The sequence below is a fragment of the Aethina tumida genome, chromosome 3 (assembly GCF_024364675.1).
Source record: "Aethina tumida isolate Nest 87 chromosome 3, icAetTumi1.1, whole genome shotgun sequence".
Lineage (NCBI taxonomy): Eukaryota > Metazoa > Arthropoda > Insecta > Coleoptera > Nitidulidae > Aethina > Aethina tumida.
The window spans coordinates 10,788,367-10,801,808 of NC_065437.1; the positions used below are offsets into that span (position 1 = coordinate 10,788,367).

The following is a 13,442-nucleotide window of genomic DNA, read 5'->3' on the forward strand; positions in this document are numbered from 1 at the left end:
TATAAAACTTTGCATGGATAAGTATAGCATCTATTAGTTCCTAAGAGTAATTGCATGCTTCAAGTGACATCATGATAATAATTCAACTTTACTTGGATTAAGTGAAGTGAATATATATCTGCTAAGAGTAAATGCATGTATAAAACTTTGCATGGATAAATATAGCATCTATTAGTTCCTAAGAGTAATTGCATGCTTTAAGTGACATCATGACAATAATTCAACTTTACTTAGATTAAGTGAAGTGAATATACATCAGTTGAGAATAAATGCATGCTTAAAACTTTGCATGGATTAGTTCATAAGAATAAATGCATGCTTTAATTGATAAAATCTTGACAATAATTCAACTTTACTTGGATTAAGTAGAGTGAATATATATCAGCTAAGAATAAATGCATGTATAAAACTTTGCATGGATAAGTATAGCATCTATTAGTTCCTAAGAGTAATTGCATGCTTCAAGTGACATCATGACAATAATTCAACTTTACTTGGATTAAGTGAAGTGAATATACATCAGTTGAGAATAAATGCATGCTTAAAACTTTGCATGGATTAATTCATAAGAATAAATGCATGCTTTAAATGATAAAATCATGACAATAATTCATCTTTATTTGGATTAAGTGAAGTGAATATATATCTGCTAAGAGTAAATGCATGTATAAAACTTTGCATGGATAAATATAGCATCTATTAGTTCCTAAGAGTAATTGCATGCTTTAAGTGACATCATGACAATAATTCAACTTTACTTAGATTAAGTGAAGTGAATATACATCAGTTGAGAATAAATGCATGCTTAAAACTTTGCATGGATTAGTTCATAGGAATAAATGCATGCTTTAATTGATAAAATCTTGACAATAATTCAACTTTACTTGGATTAAGTAGAGTGAATATATATCAGCAAAGAATAAATGCATGTATAAAACTTTGCATGGATAAGTATAGCATCTGTTAGTTCCTAAGAGTAATTGCATGCTTTAAATAACATCATGACAATAATTCAACTTTACATGGATTAAGTGAAGTGAATATACATCAGTTGAGAATAAGTGCATGCTTAAAACTTTGCATGGATTAGTTCATAAGAATAAATGCATGCTTTAAATGATAAAATCTTGACAATAATTCAACTTTACTTGTATTAAGTGGAGTGAATATATATCAGCTAAGAATAAATGCATGCATAAAACTTTGCATGGAAAAGTATAGCATCTATTAGATCATAGGAATAAATGCATGCATTAAATTTTGCATGGATAAGTATAGCATCGATTATTTAATAATAATAATAATAATAGAATAATAAAGAATAATTGCATTGTATCATATTTGCATTATCATATTTCGGTTTCTGAATAGTTCTTTCTCTGGGTAAAACATTGATAGAAGATTTTTTGTTCATTTCTTCGTTGATCGTCAAGACCTGCTTACATCTGGACCATGACGACCCAATCAACTAATGGAAAGACGATAAGGGAGGGAAAGGTCGTTAAAAGTAAAAATTCATAATTTTAATTATCCTTAAAACGATGATATTAATTGAAGGTTTTTGATTAATTTCAGGTAGGTCCAGAATGAGATTAGTTAACTAGTTAACTAGTTTGAACATATTGATTCTAATTCCAAATCTTCTTGCATATATATATATATATATAAATGTCTTTGAAAAATGTAAGAAGGATGTCTTTTATGATTTTCAGGAATGGTTTATTTTTATTTTATTTGTCCAGTCAATCAGACATTCTTTTCAGCTCAATTAAACTAATGATACATTTGTGTTAAATGTTTGTTTGGTATGATTTTCAGGAATATTGTATTCATTTATATGTCTTTTAAATAACACTAATAAAGTCCCCTCTATCAGCTTAAATAAATTAAAGAAAATTTAATTTGTTTTATTTTCATCACATTTATTGAATAAAATCCCTGACCTACAAATTCCTTTTTTGTTCGTCATATTATTGACCAACATATTGACTTTTGTTCATCAAATTATTGGCCAACAAGTTTCCTTTTTGTTAATTTTTTAATTATTTTTTTATTTGCAGGAAATCATAATAGTTAATAATTTTAATTTATTTACAGATAATATAGTATTTAGATTTTAGTATATTGTATTTTTATATTGACTTTTGTTCGTAAAATTATTGGCCATCAAGTTTCCTTTTTGTTCATTTTCTAATTATTTTTTTATTTGCAGGAAAACATAATAATTAATTATTTTAATTTATTTACAGATAATAGAGTATTTAGATTTTAGTAAATTGTATTTTTATATTCACTTTTGTTCATCAAATTATTGGCCAACAAGTTTCCTTTTTGTTCATTTTTAATTATTTTTTTATTTGCAGGAACTCATAATAATTAATAATTTTAGTTTATTTACAGATAATAGAGTATTTAGATTTTAGTAAATTGTAACTTAATGTAGGGCTGCATTTACTCAGCGGGGATTAGTATTTTTGAATTGAATAATTTTCGCCGTAAATGCAGCGACAAGCTCACCTACAAAGCACTAACCCAAAATTGTATTTTTAAATAGTAAGGCTTGTCATAGAATTTTCAAAATTTTACTTCTACTGCAGAAATACAATTTTGAATTATGTCCTATCTGATGACGCACGAAATGCAGAAACAAGCTACAATAGAGTATATTTATTTTCTTTTTCCCTTGATATATCATAAAGACGGATATAATTTTGGGTATTTTACTATATTATATATTTAAAATTTTATTTATTTTTCTTTTAGTTCTTTTTACATTGATTAATATGTATATTTTTAATTATAAGAATTATTAATGACTAGTTACATGTTTGTTTACCTTCCTCCTCAACTTATGAAACGATTCATTCAAGTTTATAAAAATGTTTATTGTCACTGCAAAATCGCAGATTTTCATCTTCTTCTATCCGAAATTTCAATTATAAGAAAAGCAATTGAATGGCCACTGCAAACTTTATTGGAATCATTCTTCAACAAAAATCCAATTTTTCCCCTTCTCCTCTCTAAGAGTGCAATTCTTAAAAATAACAATTGAAAGTGCTGGCCACACAAATATGCACAGTTTACTTGACGGCGCATCCGCCGATCGCTACTTTCATTTTTCTTCAACACTCGTGATTATGTATTTCTTTCTCTTTTACTCTTGCGGGGACAAACGCAAACTGGAAAAATGTCGAAAATCTAAGTGAAGACACGGGACGGGGGACACGTCTTATTCTAACCAAAATCAAAAATTCCTTCGTCCACCGTCGACCAATATAATTGCAGATACATCAAGGTGTAAATAATTATTCAATTTATTTACATTATGAAAAATTATATTTTAAAATATTCTTTCGTTCATTTTGACATCCAATATCTTTTAAAAGGTAAGAGTTATAAATAAATTGTAAGTTACCCTTTTTGTAGAGCATTCAATTTCCTACTAGAAATTTAAATAGAAATTTTCTGTACGATCAAGTAATGTCCAGATATGTATTTTTCCATATAAAATTAAGAACTCATCTTTGAAGAGCATTTTTAAAGGTGCGCAGGAACCAAATTTTCAATGTCGAAAGTTAAACAAAAATAGTCGATTATTTTGGTCCACTCTAATATATATAGAAACTATTAAAATTATTTATTTTTATTTAGCTTATTTATCTTCTGCCGGTCTTGTTATCGTATTCGTCCAAATCTTTGATATCATTTTTACAGTGTTTATATTAATTGATGTATTTGCAATAAGAATATTCTGAATATTACATATATGTAGAGTCAGTTTTATTCCTAGTATTCAGACATCTAGTGGTACTATTGTGTTTTATTTTACTTATAACTTATAACCTTATGGAGATACATATTAACAAGTTAATTAATATCTCTTTCTTATCATCAATGTTACATATGAATATGCTGCTTTAATAGACTGAAAATGAAATATACATTTAAAGGAAACAAAAATTATGGTAACTGTCAAAATACCGTTAAAGATGTGCTGTTGGTTATAGCGTACAACGGACCAATGGTCAAAGTTAAAGGTTTTTGGGAACGCATCATCATCATTAGAAGGGTTTTCCTTATAGAAATTATCTGTTCATGCCAGGCATGATCATAAATAGCATCTGCGATGCGTAAACTCTAGAACAATCATTTAATAATTATTGTATTAATACATTTTACTTGACTTTAAAATTATGGTTCGTTAAATGATGAAAAATGTCGATACATCGCAAATTTCTGAAATTAAGAATATATTTGATGTAATTAAAATTTCAAAGGCATGGACATCATTTAGCGAACGATCTACAGATATATAAGTTACATGTTCTTTAACTTCGTTGGCCTGCCAAGAGAGCAAGAAAATTTGCAACACCATCAAAGTGAGATATATCACCAGAAAAATCATAACCACGTTTAACTCCATCTGAAAATTTCAATTTAATTATAGTTTCTCTTATTAGAACTACACAATTATTCAGTTTCAAGCTAATTAACTTACAGTGATTAATTGGAAAATTAAAGAAGCAACTTGCAGTGAGTTCAAAGTGAAATCTAAAAGTAAAATCATTTTAACGGCGTTGTTGAACTTTTCAGAATACCTAAAAAATATGATCCAATCATTTAAATAATGTAAGTTGTTGAAAATAATTACTAACTCAATAATCGTTTTGTGGTCGACGATCAAGGCCCTCAACTCATTGGTAACGTTCTTCCAATTGGAGTTATGCAACGTTGTATCCAATATTCTGATTTTGTGCTGTAAAATAGCCAACTGGCCGCAAATGAAAATCATCACGCTTAAGAAAAAAATGGCCGTAACAGAATTGTAATTGACACCCATAAATGCAGAAATGGAATGCAAAACGAAGGCTGTAATAAAATGTTGGTCGCTGTCGAACGGCAACCAAGTTATGTAGGGTAACGGCTTTTTCCTGTACAATGTTACGTTTGGATACGACTGATTTTTCTCCATGTTCCAGTAGAAAAGATATTTGGTGAGAAGAAGGCTGACACCAACGGAGATGGTGTGAATTACGATAATTCTTGTGATCACAAACGCCACATTCTGATATCTAATGTAAATCTGCTTGGATTCCTCATCATCGGAAGCCTTCAGTTCCTCCTCTTTCTTAAATACGTGCCTCAACAAACTTTTAATTGTGTCAGTCTGGCAGATACCAATTTTGATTATCATGATCACGCACAATATCAACACTCCGAGGTTCTCCACCACCATGTCCATCGAAATATTCCAAACTATAATCGTCGCTACACCCAAACTCAAAACAAATAAATAAAAGTAACACTGAAATACTATGGAGTATTTGTCGTATAATCCCTGCAAAGATTTAGTTTCGAGGGGCAATCGCCAAATACCTGAAATCATCATGAGCCTCTTCAGCATTTTAAGACAGTTAATTTGTTCCATCATTTTGACTGCAAAGCTGTGAAATAATTATTTTTCTCTTTTATATTACGTGCTATTATATTTAATTGAATATCTAAGTAAAAAATACTAAAAATTCTCTATTATTACATTAGAGAACCTTTTTTTAAAGCACCGACTATAATAAAGCCATAATTTCGGAACAAATATGTAATTATCACTTTTTTATTGATATTTTTAATAGGCAATACACGATAATAAATGGTTTATACTCGAAGTGTTTATTAATTTAATATTTTAATGTGGGAAAAATATCACGTTTATAATAAATTTGATGGTAACAACCAAAATATTTAGTAAATGAGAGTAAAATCAAACATATATGTAGAATATATTTATTTCTATAGTTTTTTTTTTCTTTTACAAAATATCCATAATAATATCATGTAATTTAATTTTGATGTCATCTTTCAGTTTCAAAATTTAATTTATGCTAGATTACATATAGTTGAAATAAAAAATGTTTAATATATAAATAATACACAATGATATCAATTGTATAAATTTTATTCAAAGACATACAACAAAATTGTTGAAACCACTGTTCATACCATAGTTTTTACTTCCTGATTTACGAATAAATAACATTAAAATGATATGTTAACAAAATTCTGTACATAAAATGAAGGACGATGAAAATTAAATAATCCCCTACTCAATACAAATAGTCAAATCTAATGAACACTACAATTCATCATGCAAATCACTATGTTCACTGACCGGTTCAGTACACGCGGCCGGTGTTGAAAATTCAAAGAGGTATTCACAGCGATTAGGTTCGGACACGGAAGTTACTTTGTTCTCACTACCGCAACTAACTTTAACGTTCGTCGTTCGTTGCGGTCCGTTCCAGCAGCTCTGTCCCCTGTCGTACAACATGCTCGAGTATTTGTTGTCCTCGGGGCCCGACCATTTGCCCCATTCACCCAAACGGATTTCGGAAGCACCGGACACCGGAACCTGGACAGTCTGCTTGAATGGACACAACTTGTATACGTATTCGTGGTCCCTGTATTCGAAGCACTCGCCGTCCAACACGGCGAATTCCTCCTCTGCTCCGAAGTCTTTTTCGAGGTATTCGTTGATGTTTACCATTTCGGTATCGATTTCCCTGAGTTTTTTGTCCGCCTCGGCGGACTCTTTGCGGGCGGCATCTGCCTCCGCCACCAATCTTTGTGTCTCTTCGTCGTACGTTATCGTCGAGGATTCGGGAACGGTTTCTTCCTGTTGTTCTTCTTGTTGCTCCTCTTCTTCATGTTCCGCCTCTTCGTCTTCACCATCTGAATTATACGAAAATTATTGTTATTCATATATTTAATTATGTGTTTCTACTTTGCAAATTCTACTGAGGCCTTGAATTTATAAATAAATAGCAAGATGCATGTTTATTATACAGATTAATATGTTCATTATCTGTTATCTTGCTTTTTTTTCAGATAATAAATATCAACTTGATACTAGCTTAACCCATAGAGTACATGATTAAAGTCATTATTAATGATTTTTCCCATGTTTATAATATTTTACTCACCCTCAGTTTGCTCTTCATCACCTTCCAAATCTTCAACATCATCATCTACTTTTGGTTCAACAACTGGAGGTTTGTACATGTTGCCAGAGACTTGAATCTTATGTAGTCTGATAATAGGCCAGGCTTTTTCAATGAAAGTTTGTTCATCAACCGACTCCTCATTGTTTAAGAAATACCTAGCCTCGTCTTCAGACACTACAATTAACTCAATTAATCCATCACTTTAGAAAGAGTTTAATTTATATTTACCTTCACCATTATTATCTCTATCAAAGACACTAGAAGCCTGAATTTCAAACAAATCAACTTTTAAATCTCCATTTTTATCATAAAACTTGAAATCATTCAGTGCTTCCTCTTTATTCTTTTCAGCTTCTATTTTGGCTTTCCTTTCTTTCTCCTCCTCTTCTATCTTCCTGTACCTTTCCAAAGCAGCCTGTTCCAAGTCCTCAGCTTGTTTAAGAATTTCTGCCTTTTCTGCTTTGACTTTAACAGCTTCTTGTTTGACCTTCTCTAATTCCGCTAGCTTTTCTTTCTTCTCCTGTTTCAGTCTTATACCTAAAATAAACAGTTTTATCATAAGATATTCATACTGATAAGGATGCCATACCTTTTTGACTGAGCTGTTGCCTGAGTTCTTTTCCAGCTTTAATCAGTTCAGCCATTCTTTGAGCCTCCTCCCTGGCACTTTTACCCAACTCAAGGCAGTTATTTACACAACTTTTCCCGCTGTCGTACTCATCAGATCCATCGCAGCAGTCGCATATACCATCATTGACTCTGCTAGATGCCAAATTGAGGGCCCTGTGACCCGCATTGGTGCAGTAAAAACTGCCATTGGGACATGCAGAAGTGCCGGGCTCATCGCTGCCGTCCGGACAGTCACAATAATCATCGTTCACTTGTAAAAACGGAATTTTTTTGCTACCGTCCAAACACGTAAAGTCTTTGTCTGGAATGTAAAGGGAGGCCCGGGACAAGGACACACCTCTGGGCCTAGGAACTTCAGACGACAATATTTCCAAGCTGAACACTAAAACTATAAACGCCACGTTCATCATTTTTAATTTAAGCGGATTTACATCCATCATGCCGGTTAGTTTACGATAAAATGACATTCGGTTCAACGTCAAGGAGCATGCGCATCTAATGGACACGTCAGTTTTATACGGTGTCAAATCTGGGGACTTGATGCTTTATCTGGGGACCTGTCAAACAATCAGCTGTTCGAATTCAGGAAAAACAAATGATTAGTTCGGGGAAATAATTGCGTAAAATCATGTAAATTAAACTCTGTCGCCTAAAGCAAAATGGTGTACTTAATAAAATCATGTCTGCATATTATTTTTCTCTCATTAGTGATCAATTTCATTCAAGGTAAACAAATTAGCACTATTATATTTAATTATTTATTAAAACTGAAAATTTTCCAGGTTCTATACATAAAAATTTAAGGTATTTTGAAACAATACATGCAGATGATTTGACCCACAAAATTGTTAAAAGAGGCATAAAAGAAAGCGATCATCCTTTTAATAAAATCAAGGAAGTGCACATTAATACTCATGGCAAAAATTTTAGATTAATCTTGTCGCCCAAACGTGGGCTTTTACATCCTAAATTCAAGGCTTATGCTGTTGATGGGAATGGAAAAGAAACTACAGTTCATGTTGGTAAGTGAGTTGTTCGTATCAAATCCAACTTATCTTATTTGATTAGAAATAATTCATTTATATACAGTGTGAAACCAGGACATATATTTATAGACAAAATATCACGTTTTAAACCCAAGACCAACAGGATAATATACTAAACTTCATAAAAAAATTGTATTCATAATTCTGTGGAGAAATAAAATTCTTTATAAGATTTTATTTTTTTATTCATGTAGTGTATAGAATAAACTGTTAAAATTAGCACAATTTATCTTATTTTTCAAGAATATGTTATTGGAATATTACACTAATACAACTGATGTTTAAATATTAAGAAATATTATATTTTGAAGAATAAAAATATAAAAAATGTATTTTTAATATTACTGTTTTGTCAATAAAATTTCATAGATGTGACACTGCCTCATCTGAGTAACCATCGCTGGCTTAATCTAGTTAGATTTTCTATAAAAAAATATCATTTCTACAATTTTTAAGTTAAAAAATTACTCTATAGGTTTTGGATTAAGTATGTATTTATATACAATTGAAAAAAAAATTGGTCAAGTGGGCCACACTGTAGATATATAAATACATAATATTAATAATTTATTTAATAAATTAATTTTATTTTCATTGTCAAGAACACGAAAATTTTCTTGATGGTCGAGTCTTCGGCGAATCCCAATCCCATGTGAGCTTACACATGGAGGATGGGGTGATAACTGGAAACATCCACCTTCCAGACGAAACATATCACATTGAAGTGAGTTACTTGAAATTAGTTCCTACATATTAATTTAATCTCTTGACATTAGCCTTCCTGGAGACACCTGCCCCACTTGGACAACAGAACCATGATCACCTACAAGCAGTCAGACGTAAAATTCAGTTGGGAACAAGATCACCTCTCTCCCGATCAATTAAGACCGAAAATTTGCGGCTACGCTAAAGAGGGCGAAGAAATGGAAGACGAAGAGGACGAAGTGGACAATCCTTGGACACGAGATCACAGTCGACGCAAAAGGAGTCCCGATAATTACGACGTCCTTACTAAAACCCGATGTCCTCTTCTGTTGGTTGCCGATTACAGATTTTATCAAGAAATGGGCGCAAGTAACACGAAAACGACAATTAATTATTTAGTAATGTGCCTAATAAATTGAGTTTACGTTTATATGATCAGGGTGATTTTAGATCAGCTTAATTGACCGGGTGCACAAGATTTACAACGACACAATTTGGCAGGACGGTCCGTCAATGGATGGTTTCAAAGGTATGGGTTTCGTTATTAAAAAGATTGTCGTTCACAACGAGTTCACCAGAATTAAATCCGGAGAAGCTCACTACAACATGGTGAGGGATAAATGGGATGTCCGCAATTTACTTGAGGTTAGTATAAAGATCTGGTAACAGTTATGTATATATCAGATTGTATATTTTTTGTGAATTGGCATTGACAAATTTAAATTACTAACTGTCGTGTATTTTTGTATTTTCTCCCACAATGCAGGCATTTTCGCGCTACGATCAAAAGGGAAAGTTTTGTCTGGCCCACTTGTTCACATTCCAAACATTTAAAACTAGAAGCAGCGTAATTTTGGGCCTGGCATACATTGCATCCCCCAGACTTCGATCACCAGGAGGCATTTGTAGTATTGGTGCAAATTTTTTTATCAATATGGGGCAAACTTATTATTGGGGCAACTAACCAGAACCTTTGCGTTTATGTAGCTTGGTCTGTTATTAATGTATCTTGTACTTCCGTGTTAAATTTACACTTTAAAAACTAACATTATAACACAAAAACGATAAACTAGTAACAAACAGGTTAATAATAAAAAATGTAATGGTGCAGGTGTTCAGCAGAGAGTACACACACAAAGATTTCTGCTTGGCGCATCTGTTTACCGATCTGAAATTCGAGGGCGGCATTCTGGGGCTGGCCTATGTGGGTTCGCCCCGTCGAAATTCCGTGGGTGGTATTTGCACCCCAGGTACATGTGTGTGTTAACTGATAGCTGCTTGAAAACCACGATTGTGCGTCGTATTAATTACCATAGTGGTTTTTGTGTCCGTAATTTTATTTTAATTGTACGTCCTTTTTGTGTTTATTTTTACGTCTACTATTATTTTCGCAAGCGGTTTATGTATACTTTTCCACTCTAGGCTTTGCATGTTTTGCTTAACTTCACAAGTTATTAGTGGGTGCATGTTTAATACTAATAATGTAGAGTTCATACTAATTTTTTTAATTTATTCAAACAGAGTACTTTAAGAATGGATACACATTGTATTTAAACTCTGGACTAAGTTCGAGTCGCAACCACTACGGACAACGTGTTATAACACGTGAGGCTGATTTGGTGACGGCACACGAATTCGGCCATAATTGGGGTTCAGAACATGACCCTGACCACGTTGATTGTTCTCCACCAGCAAGTCAAGGAGGCTCTTTTCTGATGTACACCTACAGCGTTAGCGGATATGACGTCAATAACAAGGTTAGATTAGGTTTAAATTACATTCAGTCATTAAAGATTAATTAATTGAATTTTACAATTTATAGAGATTTTCGCCGTGCAGCTTAAGGTCGATAAAAAAAGTACTGGAAGCAAAGTCGGACAAGTGTTTCTCAGAACCGGAGGAAAGCTTCTGCGGCAACTTGCGCGTTGAGGGCGATGAAGAATGCGACGCAGGTTTACTGGGAACCGAAGACAACGACGCCTGTTGCGACAAGGACTGCAAACTGAGGGACCACGCCAAGTGCAGGTAAATTCCATGAATTTACCTTGTGGGACTTCAATATTTCTTTTGTCGTCTGTTTGCTCCAGTGATAAGAATTCGCCGTGCTGCCAGAATTGCCGCTACGTGAAGCAAGGAGTGAAATGCCGTGAGCCTCAGCCCGCGACTTGTGAACAGGAATCTGTTTGCAGCGGTACTTCCCCCGAATGCCCCAAGAGTCCACCGATGCCCGACAACAAACCGTGCCAGGAAAGGGGAATGTGCAGAAGCGGACGGTGCATACCGTTCTGCGAGACGCAGGGACTGCAAAGTTGTATGTGTGACGTCAGTAAGTTTGGATATAAATGTAAAAGTTATTAGAGAAGATACATTTTTTTGTCTTTGTAGTTGAAAATGCTTGTAAAAGATGCTGTAGATCCAATATTAATGAAACCTGTTCTCCGGTGGAGTCGGCGGATATTCTAGCGGACGGAACACCTTGTATTCAAGGTTTCTGCAATAATGTAAGCCTTTTGCTAGTATTAAGTTGTACAAATACCTCATTTATATTATTTAGGGCAACTGTGAAAAGACTATTCAAGACGTGGTGGAACGATTCTGGGATATCATCGAAGATATAAACATAAATAAGGTCCTTCTTTTCTTAAAAGACAACATTGTCGGGACGGTAGTTTTAGTAACAGCTTTGCTATGGATACCAGCAAGTTGTGTCATAAATTACTTTGATAAAAAGCGTCGGTTAGAAGATATGGAAAGAAGGGATTGGCTAAATAAAAGAGATCTAATTCATCCCTCAGATACCAGAAGGGTAATACATATAACTGTTCCCAGAAATAGAGGTGTCCAGCATTCAAGTAGAAGTCCCATGGGGGAGATGTCTTAAAGTGTCATAAGTACTGAACGTAATTATTTATCAGATCAAGTATTTTCGTATTATTTCAGTATTTGCATTTTACTGTGATTGTAGATGTTACCAAATATGTTAAATGTGTACTTACATCAATTTTATGTTTTCAATATTAATTTTATGGTTTTGTTTTTAAAATGTTAATAATTTTACGTGTTTTTTGTAATTTAGGTTAACTACTTTTTTAACAGACGACTTAATTAAAAAGTGTAAATGTATTTATTGTGTTTCATTAAATGCAAAGTTACAGATGTATATCATGTATCACAGTTTTCTCATTTCTATGAGAACAATATCAGGGCTAGAATATTGTGGGTTCTGCTCACTCTGAGGAACAAAATATAGTTTATAATGTGTTTGTATATTTTCTAAAAAATATTTCCAATGGGCCCTTTGTTTATCAGAGTCCCTAAGTTCCTGTGCCAAAATTATGGTAGTATTTTTTCCACTTAAATCTAATAAGGTCTTAATCAAAGGTTTAATGGACTAAAACATGTATTGATTACCGCAAATTTGTAAATTTTGTTGTGCAATTCTTACCCCTTCATAATAAATGCAATCAGCAAGTAAAATAATGTCTGGAGTAAATTTAATATCACAATCTTGGCCCCATTGTAAAGTTTTTGCTTCGATTGAAGTGTTCAACTCATCTAAAACGTCCCTATTACACTTTATGTTCAGTTCCAATAAAGGCAAAGCATTATGCAAATCTGTAAGTACTACACAAGCTCTAAAAAAATTCCATTAAACATGTACCATGAAAAATGTGTGATGTTACCCCAAACAAGCAGCTGTTAAACCCACACAACCTAATCCAGCTCCTAATTCTAGTACTCTTTTGTTTTTTAAAAAGTTTATATTTTTTTTACACCTCTCCTCCATGTATTTGGCTAAAACAATTGAAGCGTCCCAGACCACACAACTTACATCACCCTCTATTTTTTGGTGAAATGATAATGTTTTGTCTAATAAATCGATGTAAAATTCTCTTATAAAACTCATAGTAATGGAATTAAAGAATATAACGGAAAATGTACTTGTAGCTAACAGTGAGGTTATCTTAGGGAGGTTATGTTGTGAACCAGAGGAGGTGGAAATTTATTAATAAATAAAGAATTCAAATTTCTCATTTTATACTTTAGTTGTCCATACGGAAAT

General features: G+C 32.8%; 4 protein-coding genes across 7 annotated transcripts; 1 reads left to right on the forward strand and 3 right to left on the reverse strand.

The window, feature by feature from the left end:
- Positions 1-3,972: 3,972 nt before the first annotated feature.
- On the reverse strand, positions 3,973-5,431 carry LOC109602706 (odorant receptor 85f-like). Its single transcript, XM_049964069.1, has 4 exons — positions 4,656-5,431; positions 4,499-4,598; positions 4,322-4,423; positions 3,973-4,137 (listed from the first exon to the last, which is right to left on the reverse strand). The coding sequence occupies exons 1-4, from the start codon at positions 5,429-5,431 to the stop codon at positions 3,973-3,975; spliced, it is 1,143 nt and encodes a 380-aa protein (XP_049820026.1).
- A 506-nt stretch (positions 5,432-5,937) lies between these two features.
- Positions 5,938-8,097, reverse strand: LOC109602713 (glucosidase 2 subunit beta-like). Its single transcript, XM_020019142.2, has 4 exons — positions 7,588-8,097; positions 7,227-7,535; positions 6,978-7,172; positions 5,938-6,726 (listed from the first exon to the last, which is right to left on the reverse strand). Exons 1-4 carry the CDS (start codon positions 8,093-8,095, stop codon positions 6,131-6,133), a joined length of 1,608 nt encoding a protein of 535 aa, XP_019874701.2. The 5' UTR covers positions 8,096-8,097; the 3' UTR covers positions 5,938-6,130.
- A 59-nt stretch (positions 8,098-8,156) lies between these two features.
- On the forward strand, positions 8,157-12,502 carry LOC109602707 (ADAM 17-like protease). Of its 3 annotated transcripts, none has more exons than XM_020019133.2 (11): positions 8,157-8,354; positions 8,411-8,650; positions 9,277-9,398; positions 9,451-9,777; positions 9,830-10,024; positions 10,146-10,293; positions 10,901-11,136; positions 11,202-11,404; positions 11,467-11,705; positions 11,765-11,880; positions 11,934-12,502. In XM_020019133.2, the coding sequence occupies exons 1-11, from the start codon at positions 8,288-8,290 to the stop codon at positions 12,258-12,260; spliced, it is 2,220 nt and encodes a 739-aa protein (XP_019874692.1). In that variant the 5' UTR covers positions 8,157-8,287; the 3' UTR covers positions 12,261-12,502. The 3 variants fall into 3 exon arrangements, with proteins under 3 accessions (XP_019874692.1, XP_019874693.1, XP_019874694.1); XM_020019134.2 differs by lacking the exon at positions 10,146-10,293 and adding an exon at positions 10,491-10,629; XM_020019135.2 differs by lacking the exons at positions 10,146-10,293; positions 11,202-11,404; positions 11,467-11,705; positions 11,765-11,880; positions 11,934-12,502 and having other exon boundaries at positions 10,901-11,084.
- On the reverse strand, positions 9,362-13,348 carry LOC109602708 (protein N-lysine methyltransferase METTL21D). 2 transcript variants are annotated; one of them, XM_020019137.2, is made up of 3 exons: positions 13,063-13,348; positions 12,825-13,014; positions 9,362-9,497 (listed from the first exon to the last, which is right to left on the reverse strand). In XM_020019137.2, exons 1-3 carry the CDS (start codon positions 13,284-13,286, stop codon positions 9,447-9,449), a joined length of 465 nt encoding a protein of 154 aa, XP_019874696.1. In that variant the 5' UTR covers positions 13,287-13,348; the 3' UTR covers positions 9,362-9,446. The 2 variants fall into 2 exon arrangements, with proteins under 2 accessions (XP_019874696.1, XP_019874695.1); XM_020019136.2 differs by lacking the exon at positions 9,362-9,497 and adding an exon at positions 12,485-12,770.
- Positions 13,349-13,442: the final 94 nt, after the last annotated feature.

What these genes read in the sequence shown, in the direction of transcription:
- LOC109602706 (XM_049964069.1), bottom strand. Translation starts at nt 5,431, where the DNA reads ATGATGGAACAAATTAACTGTCTTAAAATGCTGAAGAGGCTCATGATG. An exon ending in GACCACAAAACGATTATTGA is followed by an intron (nt 4,599 to 4,655) that starts GTTAGTAATTAT and finishes CATATTTTTTAG; the next exon opens with GTATTCTGAAAAGTTCAACA. An exon ending in TAATTTTCCAATTAATCACT is followed by an intron (nt 4,424 to 4,498) that starts GTAAGTTAATTA and finishes TGAAATTTTCAG; the next exon opens with ATGGAGTTAAACGTGGTTAT.
- LOC109602713 (XM_020019142.2), bottom strand. Translation starts at nt 8,095, where the DNA reads ATGTCATTTTATCGTAAACTAACCGGCATGATGGATGTAAATCCGCTT. An exon ending in TAGAGATAATAATGGTGAAG is followed by an intron (nt 7,173 to 7,226) that starts GTAAATATAAAT and finishes AGTTAATTGTAG; the next exon opens with TGTCTGAAGACGAGGCTAGG. An exon ending in TGATGAAGAGCAAACTGAGG is followed by an intron (nt 6,727 to 6,977) that starts GTGAGTAAAATA and finishes CGTATAATTCAG; the next exon opens with ATGGTGAAGACGAAGAGGCG.
- LOC109602707 (XM_020019133.2), top strand. Translation starts at nt 8,288, where the DNA reads ATGGTGTACTTAATAAAATCATGTCTGCATATTATTTTTCTCTCATTA. An exon ending in AGAAACTACAGTTCATGTTG is followed by an intron (nt 8,651 to 9,276) that starts GTAAGTGAGTTG and finishes TTCATTGTCAAG; the next exon opens with AACACGAAAATTTTCTTGAT. An exon ending in AGGGACCACGCCAAGTGCAG is followed by an intron (nt 11,405 to 11,466) that starts GTAAATTCCATG and finishes TGTTTGCTCCAG; the next exon opens with TGATAAGAATTCGCCGTGCT.
- LOC109602708 (XM_020019136.2), bottom strand. Translation starts at nt 13,286, where the DNA reads ATGAGTTTTATAAGAGAATTTTACATCGATTTATTAGACAAAACATTA. An exon ending in TTAACAGCTGCTTGTTTGGG is followed by an intron (nt 13,015 to 13,062) that starts GTAACATCACAC and finishes GAATTTTTTTAG; the next exon opens with AGCTTGTGTAGTACTTACAG. An exon ending in ATTGCATTTATTATGAAGGG is followed by an intron (nt 12,771 to 12,824) that starts GTAAGAATTGCA and finishes TACATGTTTTAG; the next exon opens with TCCATTAAACCTTTGATTAA.